This window comes from Sylvia atricapilla, chromosome 5 (assembly GCF_009819655.1).
Source record: "Sylvia atricapilla isolate bSylAtr1 chromosome 5, bSylAtr1.pri, whole genome shotgun sequence".
Classification (NCBI taxonomy): Eukaryota; Metazoa; Chordata; class Aves; order Passeriformes; family Sylviidae; genus Sylvia; species Sylvia atricapilla.
In genome coordinates this window covers 63,998,374-64,020,045 of record NC_089144.1, presented here as the reverse complement: position 1 = coordinate 64,020,045, position 21,672 = coordinate 63,998,374, and the positions used below count along the sequence as shown (strand labels likewise).

The following is a 21,672-nucleotide window of genomic DNA, read 5'->3' as shown; positions in this document are numbered from 1 at the left end:
GTAAAGAACACTGCTATTGATACACCAGCTATCAGCATCTCCCATCTGAAGAAAGCACGGACCAAAGCCCAATCTGGAGGTGATAATGAAGACACAGCCAAGAAACACGCAGCTCTAAAAAGGCAGACCCAAGGAGGGGCCATGCAAAACAATCCCTAAAATATGGAAACTAGTTTATGGAAAAATATGAATATTCAACAAACTAATACCACAAAAAGGATATTTAAAGAAAGCCTGTGAAATAGCAGTTTGTGGACTTGGCTAAATGCCAAGTCACCCGACCAACCATACTTTGCTTTTTCCTTACCTCCTAATTGTCTTATAGTTTATTAAAACCTATTTCTTAAAATCTACCAAAAAAAGTGAATCTCGTTTTTCACAAGGGGGAGGTGACGTTATCAGAACACACAGTGTGGAAAGACAAGAAATAACTGCGTGACGGGGAGGAAGAATAGCATGGGCCACGCGTGCCAGCATGTGGAGCAGGCAGGCAGCCCCAAAGCAGCAGCAAGCTGTCCACCCTATTTCCCACTGCAGGCATGCCTCCTCTCCCAAAGCTCATGTGGCCTCCCACTAAACCAGCTGACACTCCTCCCCTCTGCTGTTTGCAGGAGAAAGGGAGGATGCAGGAAGGGAGTGCTTGAGGCTAAGTGTCTGACACTCAGAAGCTTGACCCTCTGCTGACTCAAACTGCTGACTAAAGGCTGCTTATTGCAGGCAGCCCTCTGTTCCTTTCTAATTGCCACGGATTACAATTTTATTTCCTTAAACGTAATTCCTGATTGATAATGATTTCTTGTTTTAGTAGTTATCCGACATTGAAGAAAATGCACAGGAATCTCATTATTTCTTTCTTACTCTTTGTTCTTCACGCCCTATATGCTCCTTTTAACATTCTTGCAAAGCCCCACCGCTCACTTTGAAGAGCCATCAGGACATTCCAGGGCCATTCAGGGAATTTACTGCTCACATCCTGCCCTCCCTCATCTCTCCCCATCTCTCTTTCTTTCTGCATCACACAACATATAGATTGAAAATGTTTTGAGGGAAGGAACAGCTCATTATTTAGTTTTGTGATGCCCTAAAGCAATTTCAAGAAACTAAAAAAATTTTTTCCTTTAACTAAACTAATCATGGTTTTCAGACTGACATAAATGGCATGTACTGCTAAAAAAAATAATTGTGCAGTAAATGTTATTTATATTCTGTATTAACAATATGGGAAAAAAATATTATCTTTATCACTTCTTCAAGCAACTGCTCTCCACTGCTGGCAGACAATCCTACTGCCAGCTTATCCATTCATGATCACACCTGCACCCTTCATTAGGATTTATCCCGGATTTTCAGCTATATTAAACTGGCTTTTACCTAAAGTACATAAATCACACCTATATCTGACTCTCATGACTTGTGAGCATGAAGGGATACAGGTTTCTAACACAGTGGGTGAAAGCACCGGGAAGGAAAGGATTATTTTCAGCTAACCAGTGACCAATAACAAACTGTGTTATCCTCCACAGTTTCATGGATGCTTGGTTCAGTTATGGGTTTTATCCAATAGATGGCTCCTCCGTAGCAGGAAGGATTCTCCCCCTGCTCTCCTTCCCTTCACCGAGTTTCAATATGACTTTCTAATATTTACACAGCTATTATCTTGCAAATATAGGCATTTTGTGCACACTGATAAACACACAGAAGAAGCACGTGTGCGTGAATTAAAGAACAAAAGAAAAATTAGATGGCATTTTATATTACTGCTTGCCACTTTGTCCTCTGCCAGTACACGGATGCATTAAAAATGACAGCCTGGAATGCTTCCTAAAGTCAAACTAAAAAAAATATTTAAAAATACAGCTATAGAAACATTAACAGCACGCCAAATACAAGCTGTCTTTCTCCCCAAAAATATGAGGACACCTCCCACATCTTACATATCCCTGATTGAGCAATACTTAAGGAACTTACAGGCATCATTACTACTCTGTCAACAAAAGATATTTCACAAAAAAAAAAAATTAAAATCCTGTGTGTAATTATCGATATAATGATAATTATCGATATAATGACCCAGAAGGGTTCTGTGTAATTGGCAGGGTGCAAGTTAACATCATCATGAGTAACACTAACATTTCTGAGATGGTGGAAGTGAATACATTCTTGTTGTTTTACAGAAAAATGTAATTAGAATAATAACCCCCAAATATTCTGAAGAATCATGTTTATCCCATATAGGCCCTCTGAATCAGAAGAGCAGTTCCCAGTCATTTCTCATTCTCTGAGATCTATCCTGCAGCTCAGTCAGATCCTGTCAAAACCTGCCAGTAACCCCACTTTGGGATTGTGACCCTTTGGTCCAATCAACGGAAGACAGAACAGCCACAATAAATAATAAATTGCACAGAAGCTAAACCATGGCTGTTTAAATTCCTAAATTCCTATCATTTAACACTTCAGTGAGGCACAAGTATAAGCCCCCTATATCTGCTGTTAGCAGCTAAAATAGTGTCATTCCCATTAATAATCTTTATCTTTGAAATATTAAGCTGCTTTGAAAAGTGGGGGAAAGGTACCATTTTACTACAAATATACATATAAATATGTAACATTATAACATTAGCACAATTACAGCCATAATTACTGTCAAGAAAAAAAAAGAACTGTTTCATCCTTCTTCAAAGCTGAGCACAATCACTGGTGTCATTTCAGCATTCCAAAAGGACTTGCCTAATTCCATGCCTCAAATCAGCTTGTTGCTGGCTAAAAACTGGAAAATTCCTATCAACTGGCACCTTGCTTGCTCCAAAATAAGCTCAGCAGCAGCCTGTTTGACCATGGGGCTGTGACACTGCTGCTCTCCTTTACCCTTGAGCAGACACCCCACGCAACCAGGCAGCCCTCTATCCTTGATGTGTATTATGCATGTGTAAAGGTAGCCTGGATATCTGGTGATCCCTCTTTGGGTCTTTGCATGCTCCAAGACGTTGCTCATAAACATCACGGAGCAGATTTCAACCCTGGCCAGTGCCAATCGTGGTGCAACACCAAAGCTCCAGCCTCCCACTTGCCTGTCTCCCCCAGGATGCCGCAGCCAGCAGAACCTACCCAGCCCCAAAGCCAAGCCTGCAGACTTTCACCCACCTTCTCTCTCTTTAAGGGGCAAATATACAGGCATGCCAAAAAATCAGACTTCACAACTAAAATACTGACAATCATTTTCACCACGGAGCAGTTTAAAAGAGGCAGCAGTGATATTCATTAAGCTGTTAATAATGGATTGTGGCACAAAGCAATTTATCAAGTTTCCACTGTAATTAAAATCACTGAATATTCGGGCACTTGCAATGCACCTAGCTCTCCCTGCTTCTGAAGCTTTACATTTTAATGTGAATTATAGCTCCCTCTCCCCAGAGAGCTACTAAAAAGCCCATTTTAATTGGTATGTTTTTAATTGAGATTACATTATTAAAAAGTGTAAATTTCTGTTGAAGAGAGAAAGGAGGTGCTCAGCTCCCCTTTAGTCTCTGTCTCCCTTAGATATAGCTTGCTTATCCCAGCGGGGGGGAAAATGAAGGGTAGATGCTGTGAAGGAAGAGGAGAAAGCCCTGAACACTCACAGGCTGTGCAGCCAGGACAAGGCAGCACTGACTGCCATCGATGCAGCATTTCCAGGTGGATTTTGGGGAGGGAGAGGAATCCCCACCACCGTTCAGGCTGCTCTTAACAAAAGGCAGACATGGAAAGCACCACGCAGGGATTGCTGCCTCACAGCCAGGTGACATCGAGGGCACATTTCAGCAAGCCTCTCCTCGAGGTGACCGGTGACAATCTGTCGATTTCCATAAAAACAACATAAGACTAAACTCTCCTCAAAATCCAGATACGGGCATGAGTGGACGGGGTCTAGCGGAAGCCTCTGGCTCTGCTGGCTCCAGGAGGCTGGGACAGATGTGGGGACAGGCAGGGACAGGCAACCCCTGGGGCAGCCTGGACACGGTGGCAAGAAGAGAATTGCCCCAGCAAATGGATCTGCTTGCCTTTGTGCACGGAGATGGTCAGACTGACTCGACACCACGTTAAAAAGAGAAGCGACTTCCTGCACTTGGCATCCAAATGCTGGCCACCTAAACGGTTCTCCTGCTGGCAAGATGGACTGTCAGTGCCTCTTACAAGTAGGAGTATGGATCTGCTAAGGTAAGCAGACACGAGAGAAAAGGGAGAGATATCAAAGGAGTGCAAAGTGGTCGGCAACAGCTAAGACAGATCAAGGGAAAAACCTCCAGAGATCAAAACACGCCAAAAGATGGACAAGATGGTTGAACAAGAATGAAATATCATGGAACAACTTTTTCATAACTGCTTCAGAAAAGGTCATACTGTATTGCAAAAAGAAGGCAGTGTGTGGGGCTGGGAGAGGTCACTGTAGGCAAACTGAGACACAGAGAGACTAAGAGGCAAATTCAAAGATCACCCACTAATACCATAAACGCTGCAACTCCCCTTCTAGTTCTAGAAGTGACTCAGGAAGGAAGAATGGTGAACCAACAACATATAAAAGGAAAAAAAAAAAGATGAAATGTGAAATACAAAACTGAAATTGTTAAAACTGACAGAGAAAGGGAAACCTCTGTTACTGCAGTTAGGTCAGTAAATCTGTGGTTTTTTCTAAATTAAGAATTTAGATGCTATGCTCTAGTTACAGGTGTCAGAGGAAAGCCTGCCTGTAATGGGAAACTACCCCAACATGCTATTGCTCTGAACAACAAAGTAAAATTAATTTATGAAATTTCCCATCCCAGTGAATAGGCCCCTTGCAGATTGAGATCAAGAGTAAGTAAAGACAACAACAAAAAAAGACCGTGTAAACAAAGATTAGATCTCATATCCCACCTTGGCATTAAAGATCACTACTCTGCTGTGCAGAAACTTAATCTCCAGATCATTTAATTTAAGGCAAGATTCCTTTTGCTTGCTGGTTTGAAAATCCCAGATCACAGATGAAGCAGGAAAAGGAAAAGCTTTCAGAGACCTCAAGTAGAGTTTTCTGAGAAACTTGTGGGAGCACACTGCAAGGGTAACATAAAGAAGAGATGAAGAACAGTAAAAGAGACAAGTTACAAAAGAAAGGGAATGTGCACAACCTCAGGGTAACAATTTTCCCTTTCATCTGAAGGGGTGAATACTGAGACCATACCATGAAAGAAAACAAATGACAGGAAGCAGGAAAAGATAGGCTGGGCAAGATCTGCTTTATGCCAACAGAATCACAAAGGGAAACTGTGCTTCCAAGCCTATAGAAGATGAGCCCGAAAGAGAGATGTAACACTGCTAGGCTGGCGATTTCACATATATGAAAACATGCAGCAGAAAGGCCAGATTACTTACTGATTTGGCATGTACCAACAGATACATGACCACATCAGATTCTACTCTGAGTGCTACAAAAGAAAGGCAGCTGGATGTGCTTTGCTCCCTTTCCAGAGAACAGAGACCTTCTTCTAAGCCCTGAACACAACAAAGTCTCCATTTCCCCAAATATATACAGTGACCCACCAGGTTGCAAGAGCCCTGATTCAATTCTCTCTGAGATGAGCATCAGGAAGGTTGCTAACCAAGGGGACACACTTTATGTCTAAGTCATGAAAGAGCAGCATAGAGTACTAGGTATAAAAAGTATTAAAGCCAATGCCACATCCTCCTCAAACAGATGGCCTTTCAGAAAGATTTAATCAGACACTGAAATGCATGCTGCGAATACTCATTACTAGCACAGGATCAGGCTGGGACAAGTGGCCAGCACTGACGTTATTGCCTACAGGGAATTACCACAGGCATAAACAGGATTTGCAATGTTTGAACCTCGCTCTGGAAAGCAAGTACAGGGTTTCTTCATCATCAGAAAGGAGGGTAAAACAAAAAATTCATGATGAGCTGGGCCAGGTCTACATTGCAGAGGAGAAGCAAGAGACCAGGCCATTACAAGGAGCAACCACATAATTTCTTTTGCTTTTTATCCTCTGCTTTTCTGCCTCTGCTGGTCAAATCACCACAGAACTCAGTGACAAAAGCCAGTTTTCTCTGGATCCCACCTTCAACGCACAATGAGCTCTTCCTCACCTTATTTTAGGGGACACATAAAATAGAGCTGTGACCACTCTGTGCCCTTCAGCATCAAGAAGAGGAAAAACAGGGTATAGACACAGCAATCAGCACCCAGAATGAAAAAATAAAATAAAAGAAAAAGAAAAAAGAAAAAACAAGAAAAAAGAAAAGAAAAAGAAAAAAAAAACCCAAAAGAAGAAAGGACCTTTCATTTCTCCTTCAGTGATGGGGGTGGCTTCTTTGAAAAAGGCAGGTTTGCTTTTCAATTCTTACCTCTTCCAGTTTTTCAGAGAGATTTTACTGCAAACATTATTTGGAAGAGTCCTTAAGCTATCTTTTGACATGGATTTTCAGTAAACACTATTTAAGAGATTGATTTTACCATGCAAACACAATTTTTAAAAGTCACTAAAAACCTTGACATTACCAACAACTGAGCATGTGAGCTTATTTATTTTCACTCTAGATGAAAAGGCCTTTTTTCAGCGCTACAGATCCCACCCTTCTCAAATAAAAGATGTTTCTCATGTGCTGTAGATGGGCAAAGTCAAATGTCCATTGTCACTTCCCACACTGGCTGGTGAAAACAGCAGGAAAATACACACAAAACTTACTGACAGAAGCATTTAAGTCCTTCCTCCTTTCACCTCTGAAGGCATCCTGTTGGCTTAGTGACTTCCTGAGGATTAATGCTGCTACAAGGAGCATCTGAACATCCCCTGTTCTGCCCAGAAAGGGCCAAACTTAAAATTTTTTTGAAGGCCCTCTGAAGGAGCTCCACCACACATCTCTTGGAAAGGGAAGTTAACTTTTCCTGCATAGATGCTCACCTTTCCCTAGTACTATCTGCAAGACCATTCTTGGCAACTGTGGATATGCAAAGACTTGACCAGATTAATCACCACGAACACCCCGGTGCTTCAATTGGGTCCATTAGGACAAGTCTATGTTCTTGCAATCTGAAGCATGGTCAAACCCTGCACTTGGCACTGCTGAGGCCACACCTCGAGGGCTGTATTCAGTTTTGGGCCCCTCACTACAGGAAAGACATTGAGGTGCTTGGAGCATGTCCACAGAAGGGCACTGGAGCTGGGGAAGGGTCTAGAGCACCAGTGTGGTGAGGAGCAGCTGAGAGGGCTGGAGTTATTTAGCCTGGAGAAAAGGAAGCTCAGGGGAACCTTATCACTCTCTACAACCACCTGAAAGGAGGTTGGAGTTAGGTGGGAGGTGGTCTTTTTTCACAAGTAATAGGACAAGAGGAAATGGCCTCAAGTTGTGCCAAAGGAGGTTTTTGACTGGATATTAGTAAAAATCTCTTTGCCAAAAGGGTGGTCAGTTGTTGGAATATGCTGCCCAGGGAAGGGGTTCAATTATTAACCCTGGAGGCATGTAAAACTCATGAAGATGTGGCACTTGGTGGACATGGTTTACTGGTGGACTTGACATTGCTGGTTTAATGGGCTGGACTTAATGAACTTAAAGGTCTTTTATTATCTAAATGATTCTGTGATTCTGCGTGAGCACTGCTCCAAGAAGTCATGGAAATGGCTCACGTGCATGAGGGCACTTTGAACCCCAGAATGGAGCTGAGGAGGGATGTGTGAAATAGAAGACAGGGACATCACTCCTGTCACCTCCTGAAGAAGTGGAGATACACTGCTGGGGTTGAGAAAGACCAAAAGGGAGTGGAGAGAGGTGGAGGCGTCAAAGAAAGTATCACAAAGATGATATTGTTAGGGTTGCTGCAGGGTTTGCTGGAGTGGGGCAGATAACACACACATTATATATATATTAGAATATAATAATAGATACAATCTGCCTGTTCCTTGTCTAGAGTCCATGGAGCACTCTGAGCCACGACCAAGGGGACAGTAAAACGGTGCATTAGAGCAAAGGGTGAGCAGTAGCAAGCAGACCTGCTGGTGCTTGCTGGCAGCAGGTAACCAAGCAGACATCTGCTAACTTCTTGTGGCCATAGTGCTCCTAAAGCCCTGCGCTCACAGGTGTTCTGAGCTATAGAACTGGCACAGATGCAGCAGCAATGCAAAACTCTGCCTGCACACCTTGGGGAGGCAAGAAAGCCACCACTCTTGTTACCTATTCTGTTCTTGATCTTTTTTGAGCAGACAGACTGCAGAGCTGCATTTCATGATGAAAGAACCTCAGCCAGACACTTCAGCCCAGATCTGAAACCCAAAGATCACATTTGGTAAGCCTGCAGTTCCTCCTTGCAAGGATAACAACAGGGTGATTAAGAAACTTCAACAAGTGCCCAAAAGTAATAGGGATTTCAAGTTCATTTCCATTCAAGGCTTCGTGGCTTCGTTATGTTTAAATACTTCAGAAATCCTGAGAAAGTTATAAAAGTCATTACATCTTTAAGAAAAATAAAATAAATATTTTTTAAAAAATTCTTCAAATGTGGGAAGGAAAGCAATCTAAACCACAAGCAAATGGCTTGACTTTTAAAAGAAGGTGAATAACTAAAATTCCTTTTAATATAATTCTACTCATTTTTTTTGCCTCAGAATCACTGCATGCTGCCCAAGCACAGATACCGTATTTAATGTTCCAAAGGTTTTAACATATTCTAGAGCAATTATACCCTTCTGCTAAAAGCAGCAGAACTAAAGGTTTGAGAACTGTGTTCAAGTCCATATTTAGCCCCAAATTTCCTCTATATCTTTAAAACACACATTTACTTTTCTGGAAAATCCACACTTAGACCTGACAAAGGCAGCGGATAATAGGATGATCAGACTGTGAGAACAGCAGAACAAAAGCATAGTATCCCTCCAATAGACTTCAAAAAACAAAAGGACCAGACCAATCCTTTTGTTTTACTGACTTTATTAATCAATAAAAATAGATTATTTAATATTGCTATAGAGTGTGTAACTTTAAACAGACACCACATTCTTCCTAACACAAACAAATTTTGCTTGGTTTTCTACAAAGGCAAGAATACTGCACACTATTAAAAGGTGTCTAATCCTCCCATCTGCTGTTTCCGTAGAAAAATATTTACTTTTAAACATCTGTACTGCATTTACACAGTTCAAACACACACACAGCTCCTGGAATGTACACAGTATTTAGCAAATTTTTAACTAACTTTTCTTTGTAATTGTATAGTTTTCCCTTGACAAGGAGAGGATCAGACTTTTTCAGGAGGATTACCTCTGCTCAACTCATTTCGAGCAGCTCTTGAATAAAATAGTTCATTAGTTCATGAAAAGGAAAGACTCCAGGGAACGCTGGGGAAGGAAGAGAAAAGAACAGAGTGTCACAGTAATTAGATTTTCAGATTGTCGCTTATCCTCCAGAATGCAGGTACACACACACATGTCCCTCTTCCCCTTAGGGGAGATCATTGCATGTTTTTCCCTGGGAATCAGTGTTCCAGAGATTAAAATTCCAACCCAGCCATAATTTCCCAGAAAGATACTAAAAGATATCTCTTCTTTATAGCACATTTCCATTGCTAGTCCATAGAGCAAGAGAAGTCCACCCCCCTTTGCAAGTATTTAAATACCTTAGTTTCAGAGTTACTCAAGATTCAGTTTTCTGATCTTTTAGGCTCCCATGGCTGATGCTGAAAACACAAAGGATTTCCACTCACTAGAATCCGTCATGCCTGCCCAGGTGTACAGGCAGCCTGGGGAAAGCAGAGGCACGGCCTGTAGCTACTGGGGATCAGGGAAAAGACTGGCCACGAACGAGGATGGAAAGCAGGGAAAACTGGAGGAGGCTGCAATTGCTGACCAACCTCTTTTGATCTCTACCTGGCACAGCAGACTGCAGAGTGTGCCAGAGCCACACTGGTAAAAGGAGGCCAAATTGTGGCCAGGACTGACACCACTGCACAGTTTCTGTGTGGTTGATGCCACGGGGCTCAGAGGGAAGTACGGCTCACAGAAGCACAGCCTTCACACCCTTCTCCTGTTGCTCCTTCTGTCTGCTCTGCTTTTGCATTAAAAGCACTCAACTGGTCCATAAGTCTCCAGCCAGACTGACTGAACTGCAAACTGAGATGCCAGTGAATAGTTCTGGTGATACCTCCCTGTGCTTTGTCACCTTCTCATTCCAAATCGGCTTGAGAACACCAAGGAGCTGATGGCCATAAGAAACATCATCATATCACTACTGGCCTGGCATGGATTATGTGACCTTGAATTACACATTCCCAGCGGACAGTATGACTGGAAAAACCAGGAAATATCAGAAGAATGTGTTGAAGCCTCTATGAATTCTCCAGTTCTCCTTGTTGTGTATTTTCTACAGTGGATTTTCCCACAGATCTGTTGTGATTTTCCAAAAATAATGCTCGGCAATAGCCTTAAATTGTTACATTACAGTTTTTATTATTACTGTGGATTACAAATGAAACTATGGACTTTCATCTGCTGACAGGGGGCTTAGTTTCAACCCACAGTTTTAAAAAGGAGTCTCAATTTGGAGAACTATGAAAAACTCCTTCATCTAGGCATCATAATTTAAAATAAACCAGTAGGTTAAGAACTGAGCTATAACAGGATATAAAAATAGCTCTAACAAAAAAACAATTTGCATATCAGATTATTAAATGAAAATCTATCAAAGTATCATTTATTGAAGTAAACAAATAGTCTATCTGCCTGTCTTTGGAAACATTTTGCCTCAGGGAAAAATTTAAGCCTGGGCAGATAATCAGGGTAAGGTATTTGAACATTTAAATCTTCCTGATTCTTTAAAGTAGGTGTTAAGTGGTGCATTAAATTTGTGCTGTTTCTTCTGAGCAGGGTAAATTTGCTCCTCTGTAAATAGTGGGAAAAGCCTTTTACAATCATTTGAATCCATGAATAAACGTAATGTATTAAAATTTCTAAAGTACAAGCATTAAATGTTTTTGTATGTAAGCCAAATGAGTGGAATATCCAGGACTAAAATTATTTGAGTGACCACAGAAAGATAATATATAATTAAAATGACATCTGCACCACTAACCAATGGGATGAGAAAAAGTGACATCACAGATCTGATATAAGCTGCAAGCGTATTATTAGATCTAAACCTGGCTGTAAAATTACTATCTACCCAAGGGATTATCTTTAGGCATTCAGGAGCATTGTTTCATTTACTGATAGAACAGAGATGATAACAGGCTGACTTTGCTTGTCACATTGTTTTTTGGCCTTTCTTTATTCTTTGTTCACATTAGCTGTAGATGAGAGGAAGACAAGCTTCAGCTGAATTACTGTCGTGGAGCTTTTCATTGTTTTACAGTTTGTTCCAAAGGCTTTTTTTATCCTCCCTGCCCCCTCCCCTCAAGAAAAGAACCCCAAAGCATTTTTAATGATGATAAAATCAATGGGGAGTAAAAGATGCACACAATGTAACATCTAGGAACGTGGCAAACTGAGGAATACCCAGTGGCCTAATGCACCTCCGGGAGACCATAAGACGTTGCTTATAGCTCTCATCATTAGCACAAAGAACTAGTGGCTGCTAGTTATATCTTGGCCTTATTAAAATTCAGTGCCAAAACTCCAACTGGTTTCAGTGGGTACATTTCATCATTGAGGCCTAGGACAGAGGACATAATTCTTCACATGCAGAGCTATCTGGGACACCTAATCTCTACAGATTTAATTTCCGCATTAAATTGAAAAGAGCTGCATTTTGTTCTGTTTCACACGCCATTTTTATGTCTCTGGTAAATATTAGTTGCCTATGTTTGTAACAAGACTCATGTGCCACCAACCTAAAGCACTCAAAACTCTAAAAGCATGTAACAAGACAGCCAGTGAAAAGGGAAAAAAGAAAGCTCCAAACTTTCTGATCACTTTTGAGCAATAATGATCCTGAACTGTGAAGGGGACTCAATTTGCCTTAGAAATCTGTCCCCAAGTGTCTAACTCCTAGCACTTGAAACAGTTCCCATATGCCAGTTTTGCAAGCTAAGCAAAGGTCTAGGAGCAGACAGGTCCCCAGGCAGTCGTGGAGCTGTGCATACACTGCTAAGGCAAACGTGGACCTTTCACTTTCCTCCACAGTGTCCTGGTGCTGGGCAGCTACTGCCATGGGCTATCTCTGACAGCATCTCCCAAAATCCCTTCCAGTGGAACCTTAAGCCTCTGGTCCATCAGCCACTGTAACATGCCAACAGGCTGCACTGTGCAGATTTCTGCCTCCTGATCCTGTCACTACAGTCCTGCTGTTTTCTCTTTTCCCTTGTTTAAGGGAGTGACCAGCTCTAGCAGAGCGGAGGCTTTAGCCCATCAGGAATACCCTAGTGCTGTGGCCACACTGCATTTCATCAATAATGGTTAATACAGCAACCACTTTTAATCCACACTGGGTTTCTTCATTGTCCCTTTTACCCTTTTACAATTCACACACAGAACAGACTTTCCACGCAGACCCCTTTGGCATGGATCTTTGATTTAGAACTGTCCATAGCTACAGCCACATCTGTATGCCATTAAAAGGTCACACCAGACCGATCCAGTAGAAATGAGGTGCCTGCAGGCAGTTTCTACACATGATCACTGCCAGAAGCTATTCCCGCAGCACTCAGCCCGGGCAGGGACCATGTCAATGACTCACGAGTTGTTTGTGGCCACTCAGTGGCGCTTACCATCCTTCTGACGGAAAGAAGAACAAAGACTGATGAAGGTGGGCTGGAGAACAACAAGCCAACTACAAGTTTCTGTAGTGATAAACTGCAGCAAATGTAGGAGTGAGATACCGCTGCAGGAAAAGTCAAAGAGCACAATACCTTCGAATATCAATTTTACTTTTAAATGTGTTCTGGAAGTAATGTAGGGTAAACCAAAACCCATTTTATCCTGAAAAGTGGCAGCCATGGGGTGAAGCTGTGAGAATAAGTAGGGAGGATCCACTCTCACTTGTGCTGTTACTCCATCAGCATTACTCTTCATCTCAGAGCTGTAAGAAGCATCTCACACTTCAGTATCAACAGCTTCCTTCATGTTGTGTGTTTCATGCCAATTGTTATGCAAAAATTTGTCTCTGTTACCTCAAAAATGGAATTCTCAATGATATTCTTTGTTTCTCACTACACATCCATATTCTTTTGTGAAAAGAAATGGAATGAAACTTCACACAATAAATGGAATTGAAGTGAAATTAAAAAAAAATTAAACAAAAAAATATGAAATAAAGAAAACCTAAAGAAATGAAATTAAATGAAATCTAAAGATTTCATTTCCTTTCATGAAAAGAAATAAAATGAAAAATCAAATAATAAAATAAAATTAAATGAAACATCATGAAAAAAAGGAAATGAAATTTTTAAAAAAGCAAAATAAAAATGAAAAGAAATTAAATTAAACAAAGAAATTAAATGAAATCTTGGGATTTCACGTCATGAATGAATATGAAATGAAGAATCAAGGAATGAAATGAAATGAAAAGTCAAGAAATGAAATGAAAAGTCAAGGAATGAAAGGAAATTAAATGATACCAAAATGGAATTAGATGAAATCTCCAGATTTCATTTCCTTTCACAAAATGAGTTTTTATTTCATGAAAGGACAAGACATGCCAAATCAAAGAATGAAATTAAATTAAATTTAAAAATTGAAATTAAAGCATGAAATTATATGAAACATAACAAAATGAAATTAAATGAAATATTGAGATTTCATTTCATGAATGAAATCAAATGAAAGAAAATGAAATGAAACGAAAGAAAATGAAACTTAATAGATAGAAAGGAAAAATAAAACTAAACTAGAAGAAACCTTGGGATTTAATTTCCTTTCATGCATTTTTTTTGGACAAAAGAAGAACTTTTGTATCACAGAACCTACATTCCATCACAGGCCTACATTCCAAATGCTTCATATGCCAAAAATAGAGAGACTTTCATAAAAATGTATGTGCCTTCACATACTCCAGAAAACAAGAGTGATAAAAAACAAACACAAAGAACCTCCTCAGAGTGCCTTATGTCCAAAAAAAGCGGTACCAAACGATTTGCTAACCATGGGCAGCCATTTGTTTGCCCACTTCAGGTGGGATTTACTGCCTCTCCATTTAGCCATCTCAGCATCCAGTGACTGCCCTAATTCGGGTTCTTCCCGAGTCCCAAAGCAGCAGGAACTGTCACAGGACTCTGTGAAACCTGCCTCTGCTCTTAGGGACAGACTGGGCTGAAACACTCAGTGAGGGCTTCTTTTCCTCTGGTCCTTGAGGAAAAGCACTGCGGACTTGGCACATGACTTAAGGATGAAAAAATACTCCACAGGCTGAATCCTTCCTTCTGCCTCTAGAAACTAAGCTGAAAAGTCATCCCAGATGTAACTTTTCTCCATCCTTACTTGAAGAGAAGTACTAAGAGATTCAATATCAGACTGTGTTAACAATTCTGCCTGGCGGTACATAAAGGTAAAAATTAATCAAATCTTCATTAAAACTGAATGTTCAAAGAGATTGAGTTTGTTTTTCAAACAGAGGCTTATGCCACTTCCAGTTTTTCCTCAAAACATTTGCTTATCCATACATTTATCACAGAAATAGTCTTACCTCAGCTGCATCTTGCTGTTGTCTGTAGACAATTGCATTTTTAATGGTTTTGATAAAAAATCCATTCAGTTCCTTTTGTTTCTTGTTGGGAAAAATGCGTAGCAATGGGATCATTATGAATGGGAAAGAAACTGTAAGAGATTTGAAAGAAGAAAACATTGAATCAGACTGTGAGGGCATATAATAGTCCCCCTCAGTCTTCCATAATATTATAAAATGTATCAAGTGGGATGTGTTCCTTTTATGAAAATTGATTTTTCCTCTCCCTTTAGCAACCTGTGGGGGTGGAAGGAAAAGAGGACTCCTTTTTAGAGACATCCTGCTGGCCAGGACTCTGTCCTCCTCCCAAGCTTGTTTCCACAATGCCCCGGGATTTTGGTTTAGGTTTTTGGTGTCACCACAACAAAGGGGAGTGTGGTGAGGTTTATTTTCCCTGTCTGCTCAGACAGTTCCACAGGCAAGGTGGGGATCTTGAACCGGCCTAGCACTTACAGTACCAACATGTGAAGTTGGGTCGTTTTCACTCCCGCTTCCAGCTCTCCACTGTGAGGATGGGGCTGGGGCTCCTACATGGGGATGGGGCTCTTTAGCGAGGCCTCTTGCAATAGCACAGAGACTGTGGGGTTTAAACCAAAAGAGGGCCAGTTCAGATCAGTTCTTGGCAATGAGGCATGTAAAACAGGGGCCCAGCTTGCCCCTCTGAGCAAACTGACCTAGTTGAAGATATCCCTGATTATTGTTGGGGATTGGACTAGATGACTTTTTAAGGTCTCTTCCAACACAGACTATTGTATGATTCTATTTATTTTGGTTCTCTAAACAGGCCACAGACTCAGGAAGTGGGATGTTATCACAAGGATGGTCTCCAGTCCATACTTTTATAATCGAATCCTGGAAACCTGAGTGAAGTCTTACATCCTAACAAACTCCTCATTAACTTATGAACAATTTAAGACTAACGAATTAATCATTGGAAAAAGCCTGTCCTGTCAACAGGGCAACTACACTGTGGAAATTCTCACCATATTAATGAAGGAGCAGAAAGAGATGAACCAAGGAATCTAACTCTAAATACTATAGAAACTTTCTTTAACGAAGGACATGCTCTTAGATGTATGGGAGCACATTTCTGTCCCTTAAAAAACTGGTTACAAATCACATTTTGCAATCAGGTTAACTGTTAACCTCAGGGCAATTTGTATACACAACTCCCAACAAAGAAGGAAACAGTCGATGTGCTGTGAGTACAGGTGCAATCTGTAATGCCAGCAGGATCAGATGGGCACAGGAAACTTTGCCACTGTGCCACCTGATACTACTGTGTGCAGGTCTAGATAACAAGATGATAAAACTTCAAAAACCTTGATTATGCTGTGGCTTCATCGGCTGTGATTCTCACTACCCTTGAATTATCAGCGTCATCACCACCATGAAGCCTCAGCTTTCATGGCCTAGAACTACATGGCTTTATACCCACTCTTGCATTGCCTATCTATTAATCTAAAATAAATGCATTCTCTTCATGACACTTGTGATCTTTATTCTTCAGAGCCATTAACCAGGCTGCAGACAGTGTTCAAAAAACAATTGGGAGTACTCACACAATCTGTTCACACTCTTCCACCTCTTTTCTTTACTGTTAATGGATGGGATTTCAATCTCTACAAGCAAACCGAGTACCGAGCACAAAAATTTTACACTTAGGACCCAAAGGACAATTACTGTGTTTTAGTGAGAAGTGTATTAAAACTATCGTAGAAACTGTAGGACCCAGAAACTTTCCTCTCAGATAAACCAGGAGCATTGTGTTCCTGGACTCAGTTTCTGGAGAAAGGTTCATTAATGGTGACAAGACCTGTAGAACATATGGTGGAAATGTCAAGGGTAGAAGTGGCTGTAGGTTGCATTCTGAATCTGGAATAATGTTGGTATAATACTTCCTGCTCCGCCTTCAGCCTGCTTTGCAATTTGAGAATGACTTTTATGAAATTACCACAAGAAAGCAGACAAATGTGGACTATACTCACGGGTTAGGATGAGAAGAGGCTTAAACAAAGACGTTTGAAAGAATGTTCTGCAATTCTTAATGAAGGGGTCATCAGGATTCTTTTGAGAATCCACCTCAGTACCAAAAGCTACGCTACCAACGACATCCAAGGTAAAGCAGTTGTAACACCTGCATTTAATTGAAGAATGATAAATCATTATCTACAAATCACAGATCCACTAATATCCTTGCTTCTATGAACATGACATAGTATTAATTTTTTGCCACAGAATTTCCTTTTGCTTTTAGATTTGAGCTTTGCCAACAAGAGGTGTTTCCATCATTCTGACAAATGCTGATGCTTGATAATGATCACTTTCTCCACACCTGCAAAGTGAACATATTTTCATACAGCTCAGTGATTCCACTAAATTTTTATTAAAACAATTTGTTATGACCTAGAAATCAAATGTAGCACGTCAGAAATACATAAGCATTTTCTTGGTATGCATACTAATAAATGAGATCATTCTTTTCTCATTTTTAACTGCAAAAACCACACCTACTCCCAGTCCAGTCTAAACACTCAGAGACAAGACATTCTTAAGTAAAATTAAGGTCCTTAAGGATTTCCTTCTTCTTCTTCATACCTCCTCTGTAATGTAATTCTGTGGGCAAACCAAGAGAAACTGACACCATGTGAAATCTGTATCTTTGCAGAGGAGCAGCCAGTGCTTTGAAACCACCAAATGATCTGTGGATCATGATCTAGAAACTTCAGAACTTATTAAATGGCTCCCTGCACATCTGACCATCTATCCAGTTGTCTTACCATCTTTATTTTCCTAGTGCGCTTTAGCAGCTCTGCTAAGTTTTGAGATAAACTTAATACATTCAGTAATAAGTCAGTGGACCGAGAATGTAAAATATCCTTGGAATTCGATTCTTCTGATCTGTGGTGAAGTAAGCAATGCCTGTACTTCCATGATCCTTACAAAAGGTTAATATCAATCTCTGGTGTTTTAAGCTGAGTCAGCATACATGAAGAGAAGAACAGGAGTCAAGGCCATTATATCCCGCATATATTATGTGAATCAGTATTCCTAAACTGTGATTGTGAACTGTCATTCTGACAGCACTAGAGAAGATTTAAAACAACCATACTGCAAAACTGAGTAACTTCTTTTGGTCATCAACTCTTATATACACAAAAATCATGATTAGAAGTTAAAATGTTAAAAGAGGGGGCATTGTTATAAACCAATAATTTTAGGACTCATTCATCTACCACTCCAGGGTACTGAAAAGAAGAAAAAATCCCTTAAAAACGAAATTTTGAGTTGTTGGCAAAACACAAAATGCCTAAAGACAACTAAGGTCACAGGAGGTTACAAACAGGGTCTTTACATCCAAAAAACCAGCTCCCAAGGCAATTCTGTAAAACTGCAGTGGAGTGAGAATCACATTTACAAATACATCAAACCTACTGAAATGGTAGTATGGTAAAAACAACTGGAAGATCATGTTCCAAGATGGTCAACATCATTCATTTCTACTTTCAAAGGGTCTTTTCCAAAGTGTCTCTTGAGGGGAGAAACCCTATAATGGATCGATAGCTAAAAGACCAGCCAAAGGACAAACAGAAAAAAGGGAAAAGACAGGAAGGATTGAAAAGGTCAATTTTCACCCCAGCACTAGGCTAGTATAATGTATCCTGAGGTTTCATAGCATGCCTTCAGCTGTTTAATAAAGAGATCTCTGCACTCGCACACACTGGCATGGGCATGTGTGCAGATGTACTTGAAAAAGATTAATAAATCATGGCTAAATAACCATTTCTTCTGATGAAACAATATTATTTGTGCTGCTTCATTTTGGGGAAAATCATTAAGAACTTCAGAGGGCACTGACCAACCTAGAAAATGAAATGTAAGCAAAATCAAGAAAAACAGTGCCTGTTAGAAAGAATGCATTTGAACTACTACCCAGGATCTTAGAAGAAATGTATCTACTCAGAGAAGGGACTAGACAGTGCTGAGAACAGTTCAGTGAAGAACTCTGATGAAAGCAACAGAAAAGATAATAGGATATTAAATACATAACAAATGAGCGAAAGTACAATATGGAAAATATTAAAATGTCATTTTATAAATCAATGGTGCATTTTCATCTGGAGTACTGATCCTGTTGTTTCACAAAAAGCTAGCATGCTATGACGGGGGTTATGAAGAATCTGGTAAGAATGATTAAGTGCTCAAAAAAGCCTCATTGAAAAAAAAAAAGGCAAAAGAGTGTTGGATTAGATATATTTGATACCAGATAAATACTTATGTTTGTACATTATTGGCAGCCTGTAGAGAACATACTGGACAGGGACTGATGCAGCCTTCCTTTGTGCTTCCACCTGTTAAAATTTCATTAAATAACTGCCAGAAATACATTAGATGCTTTACCAAAATTACTTTTCAAGTATGCAATGGCTGTCCCCAGGAAGAAAAGACTTTTATCAGACACACCCTCTATTAAACTATGATCTCTACTTTTTGAAGGGAGGGAAGAAAAAACACCTTTTATACAGTAAGTGTGAATTTAGAATAACTGCTGCTATTTATTTTTTTTTCTTTCTTTCTTTCTAAGCAGCTGCTAATTTTTGGCATGTTGAACATACCTCTGGATATCAAAAGCTTTGCCAGAATCTGCATAGACTTTCAAGTTACACAGCAGGATGTCACAGGCCTGGTTTATCAGTGGTGTCATCTAGAAAGGAACAGATTGAATTGTGAAAAAACATTAAAATGTCAAGAAAAAAAACCCCACCAAACAAAAATAATTATTTAAAATTATTTTTATGTGATGAATGAGATAGACCTCTCAGGTTCCTCTGCAGGTGTTGTTAGGCACTTACACACAGGAAAGATGAAATGTTGGCACTCTCTGCTCAAAATAAACCTACACATTACAGGGAGGCCCTTCTCCAGCTCTGGGCCTAGATAGAAGAGGCTGTGTCACCTACCTGACCAATGGGTCTTTCCCCACTGTAGCTACACACACAGAGGCAAAAAATATCAGGCAAAAAATATCCCCCTCTCTGTTTAACCATTTCCCATTCCAAACAATGATTTATCATGATCTCTACTTGGACTACATCACATTTAGGTTATGCTCCAGGGTAGAAGGAACAATGTTTTCCAAAGTCTTGTAAAGGCATTGGCATCAGTTTTATCCTGCTGTCTCTCAGTTTTAGGGACTTAACACATACATCAGAAAACAACCCTGGATACCACTACAAGCTGCTGAGGGCAAACTGCTATTGGTACGAGGAAAGGCTTTTCTGGAGGTGATGCCATTAAGTGGACATTTGTATAAATTTATTCATCTAGGGGTTCTTTCCAGTCACTGACACATGTTCATCAGGTAGACTTAATCACAGCTTGGCTGGAGCCAACAGTGCAGTAGTTTCTTCTTTAGGGCTTCATGGAAAATATAGCACAGGGAAATATCAAGGCCTGCTTGAAGTCTCACTTTCTGTCTCTTTAGCTTCCTGCACATGAGGAATCAGACACTTCCCCAATTACATCAAATGGGGGGACAGAGGAAGGCAGCAGCAGCAATCCAGCCATGAACCAAAAGGAATCATATCCTATAGCTCCTTCCCATACAGACTACCAAGAGCAGCGTACAACTCAACACCAGAGTCTTGCCTCAACAACTATGCCAAGCATCAGCAGTGTGCACACAGAAACTTGCCTTTCCATTCCTGAGCTACCTCCTTTAGCATACGGATGTCAACAAACCTGAGAACAGACTTATCCCACTCCTCTGACATTCTCGTTACCAAAAAAGACTTACTGCAGCCTCGCAGCACGCTCTGAGAGCTATGCAGCCTGCCCAGCCAAGTCCATTTTGCTTGGCACTCCTACCTCTGTGAAACTGGCATAACAGTTTGTGCACAGGCACACTGCCATCTTAACACATGGGCAAGACTCTGTGCAGCCAAAAGGCCAACGCGGGAGCATCCAATATGTTTTCGGAAGGCACGAGTCTGACTCAAGAATGTGTCTAGCTGCTCTCGAGGTCCCGTGCCTATATGAGAGAAATTGCACTGCAAAGCTGGGTGGATTTGGGCTTTGCCACAGTCTCACAAGACAACTCTGGTGCCAGATTAGTGTTTGGTAAAAGTAGCTGTTACACTTTTGGGAGGTGCACACTGCAGTATGCAACAGCCTTCTTCCCCTTTTGGCTTTCCAAAGAATGTCCCCTGCAGCAAGCTTCTTCTCAAATGGTTCAACCAAATGAATACATTTCTGTTCAACAGACTGAACCAAGGCGAAATACTTCATAATCTCTGGGTCCAGGCCCCGCTAAAGAACTGAACCAGTCAAGGAGAACAAAATGAAAATCCTTTTTTTTAACAGGTATGATGTTTCTGAAACAGATGGCGATAATTTCAGGTTTTCCTTTTATTGGCTTATTTTCTCTTTTATTCTTCATCACATCACCAGATCTGTAACCAGCCAGCTGGTTGCTATCACTATTCAACAGCTGGCAGAGACGTCAGGGGCACGTACGTCTGGCCAGGGCATCCCACAGCACCTCTGCACTTTGCACATTCCAGCAGCCTCTAGAAATACTGCTGCAATTCATTCCTAGCCATAAGGTACTTTTATTAGTAAAACTAACCAGGAAAATAGGGAGGGGGGCACATGGATTTGATTTACTGTTAGCATGATAATAACAGAGTCATGCTATGAAGACAATTATTTGTATATGAAAGCTACAGGGGATATCTACTCCAGAATCCTAGGTTGAGTTTGGGTTTTTATTCCCCTGGGGGACATAAATTAGTCCAAGATTGCAGACTACAAAGACCACGGACTGAAACATTCTCAAGTCTTGTAACACCTCAAAATCTCGGTCTGATTGTCAAGAAAAATAAAGTAGTGACAGGGGAGGTGAACTATACCAAGTGTAGGAACTGGCACAGAAACAGATATGTTGATCTACACTGCCCTGGGTATCAGTGAATTCCCATTCATTCTGATTTGCCAGTC

The 21,672-nt window shown here is 40.6% G+C and overlaps 1 protein-coding gene across 5 annotated transcripts in view; it reads right to left on the bottom strand.

Moving 5' to 3' along the window:
* TBXAS1 (thromboxane A synthase 1) overlaps nucleotides 1–21,672 on the bottom strand; it is a 230,242-nt gene that overhangs the window by 72,999 nt on the left and 135,571 nt on the right. For all 5 annotated transcript variants that reach the window (XM_066319778.1, XM_066319777.1, XM_066319781.1 and 2 more), the window contains 3 exons: nucleotides 19,290–19,378; nucleotides 16,662–16,810; nucleotides 14,635–14,765 (listed from right to left, as the gene is read on the bottom strand). In XM_066319778.1, coding sequence (XP_066175875.1) covers nucleotides 14,635–14,765; nucleotides 16,662–16,810; nucleotides 19,290–19,378 — 369 coding nt within the window. The remainder of the gene's footprint in view (nucleotides 1–14,634; nucleotides 14,766–16,661; nucleotides 16,811–19,289; nucleotides 19,379–21,672) is intronic.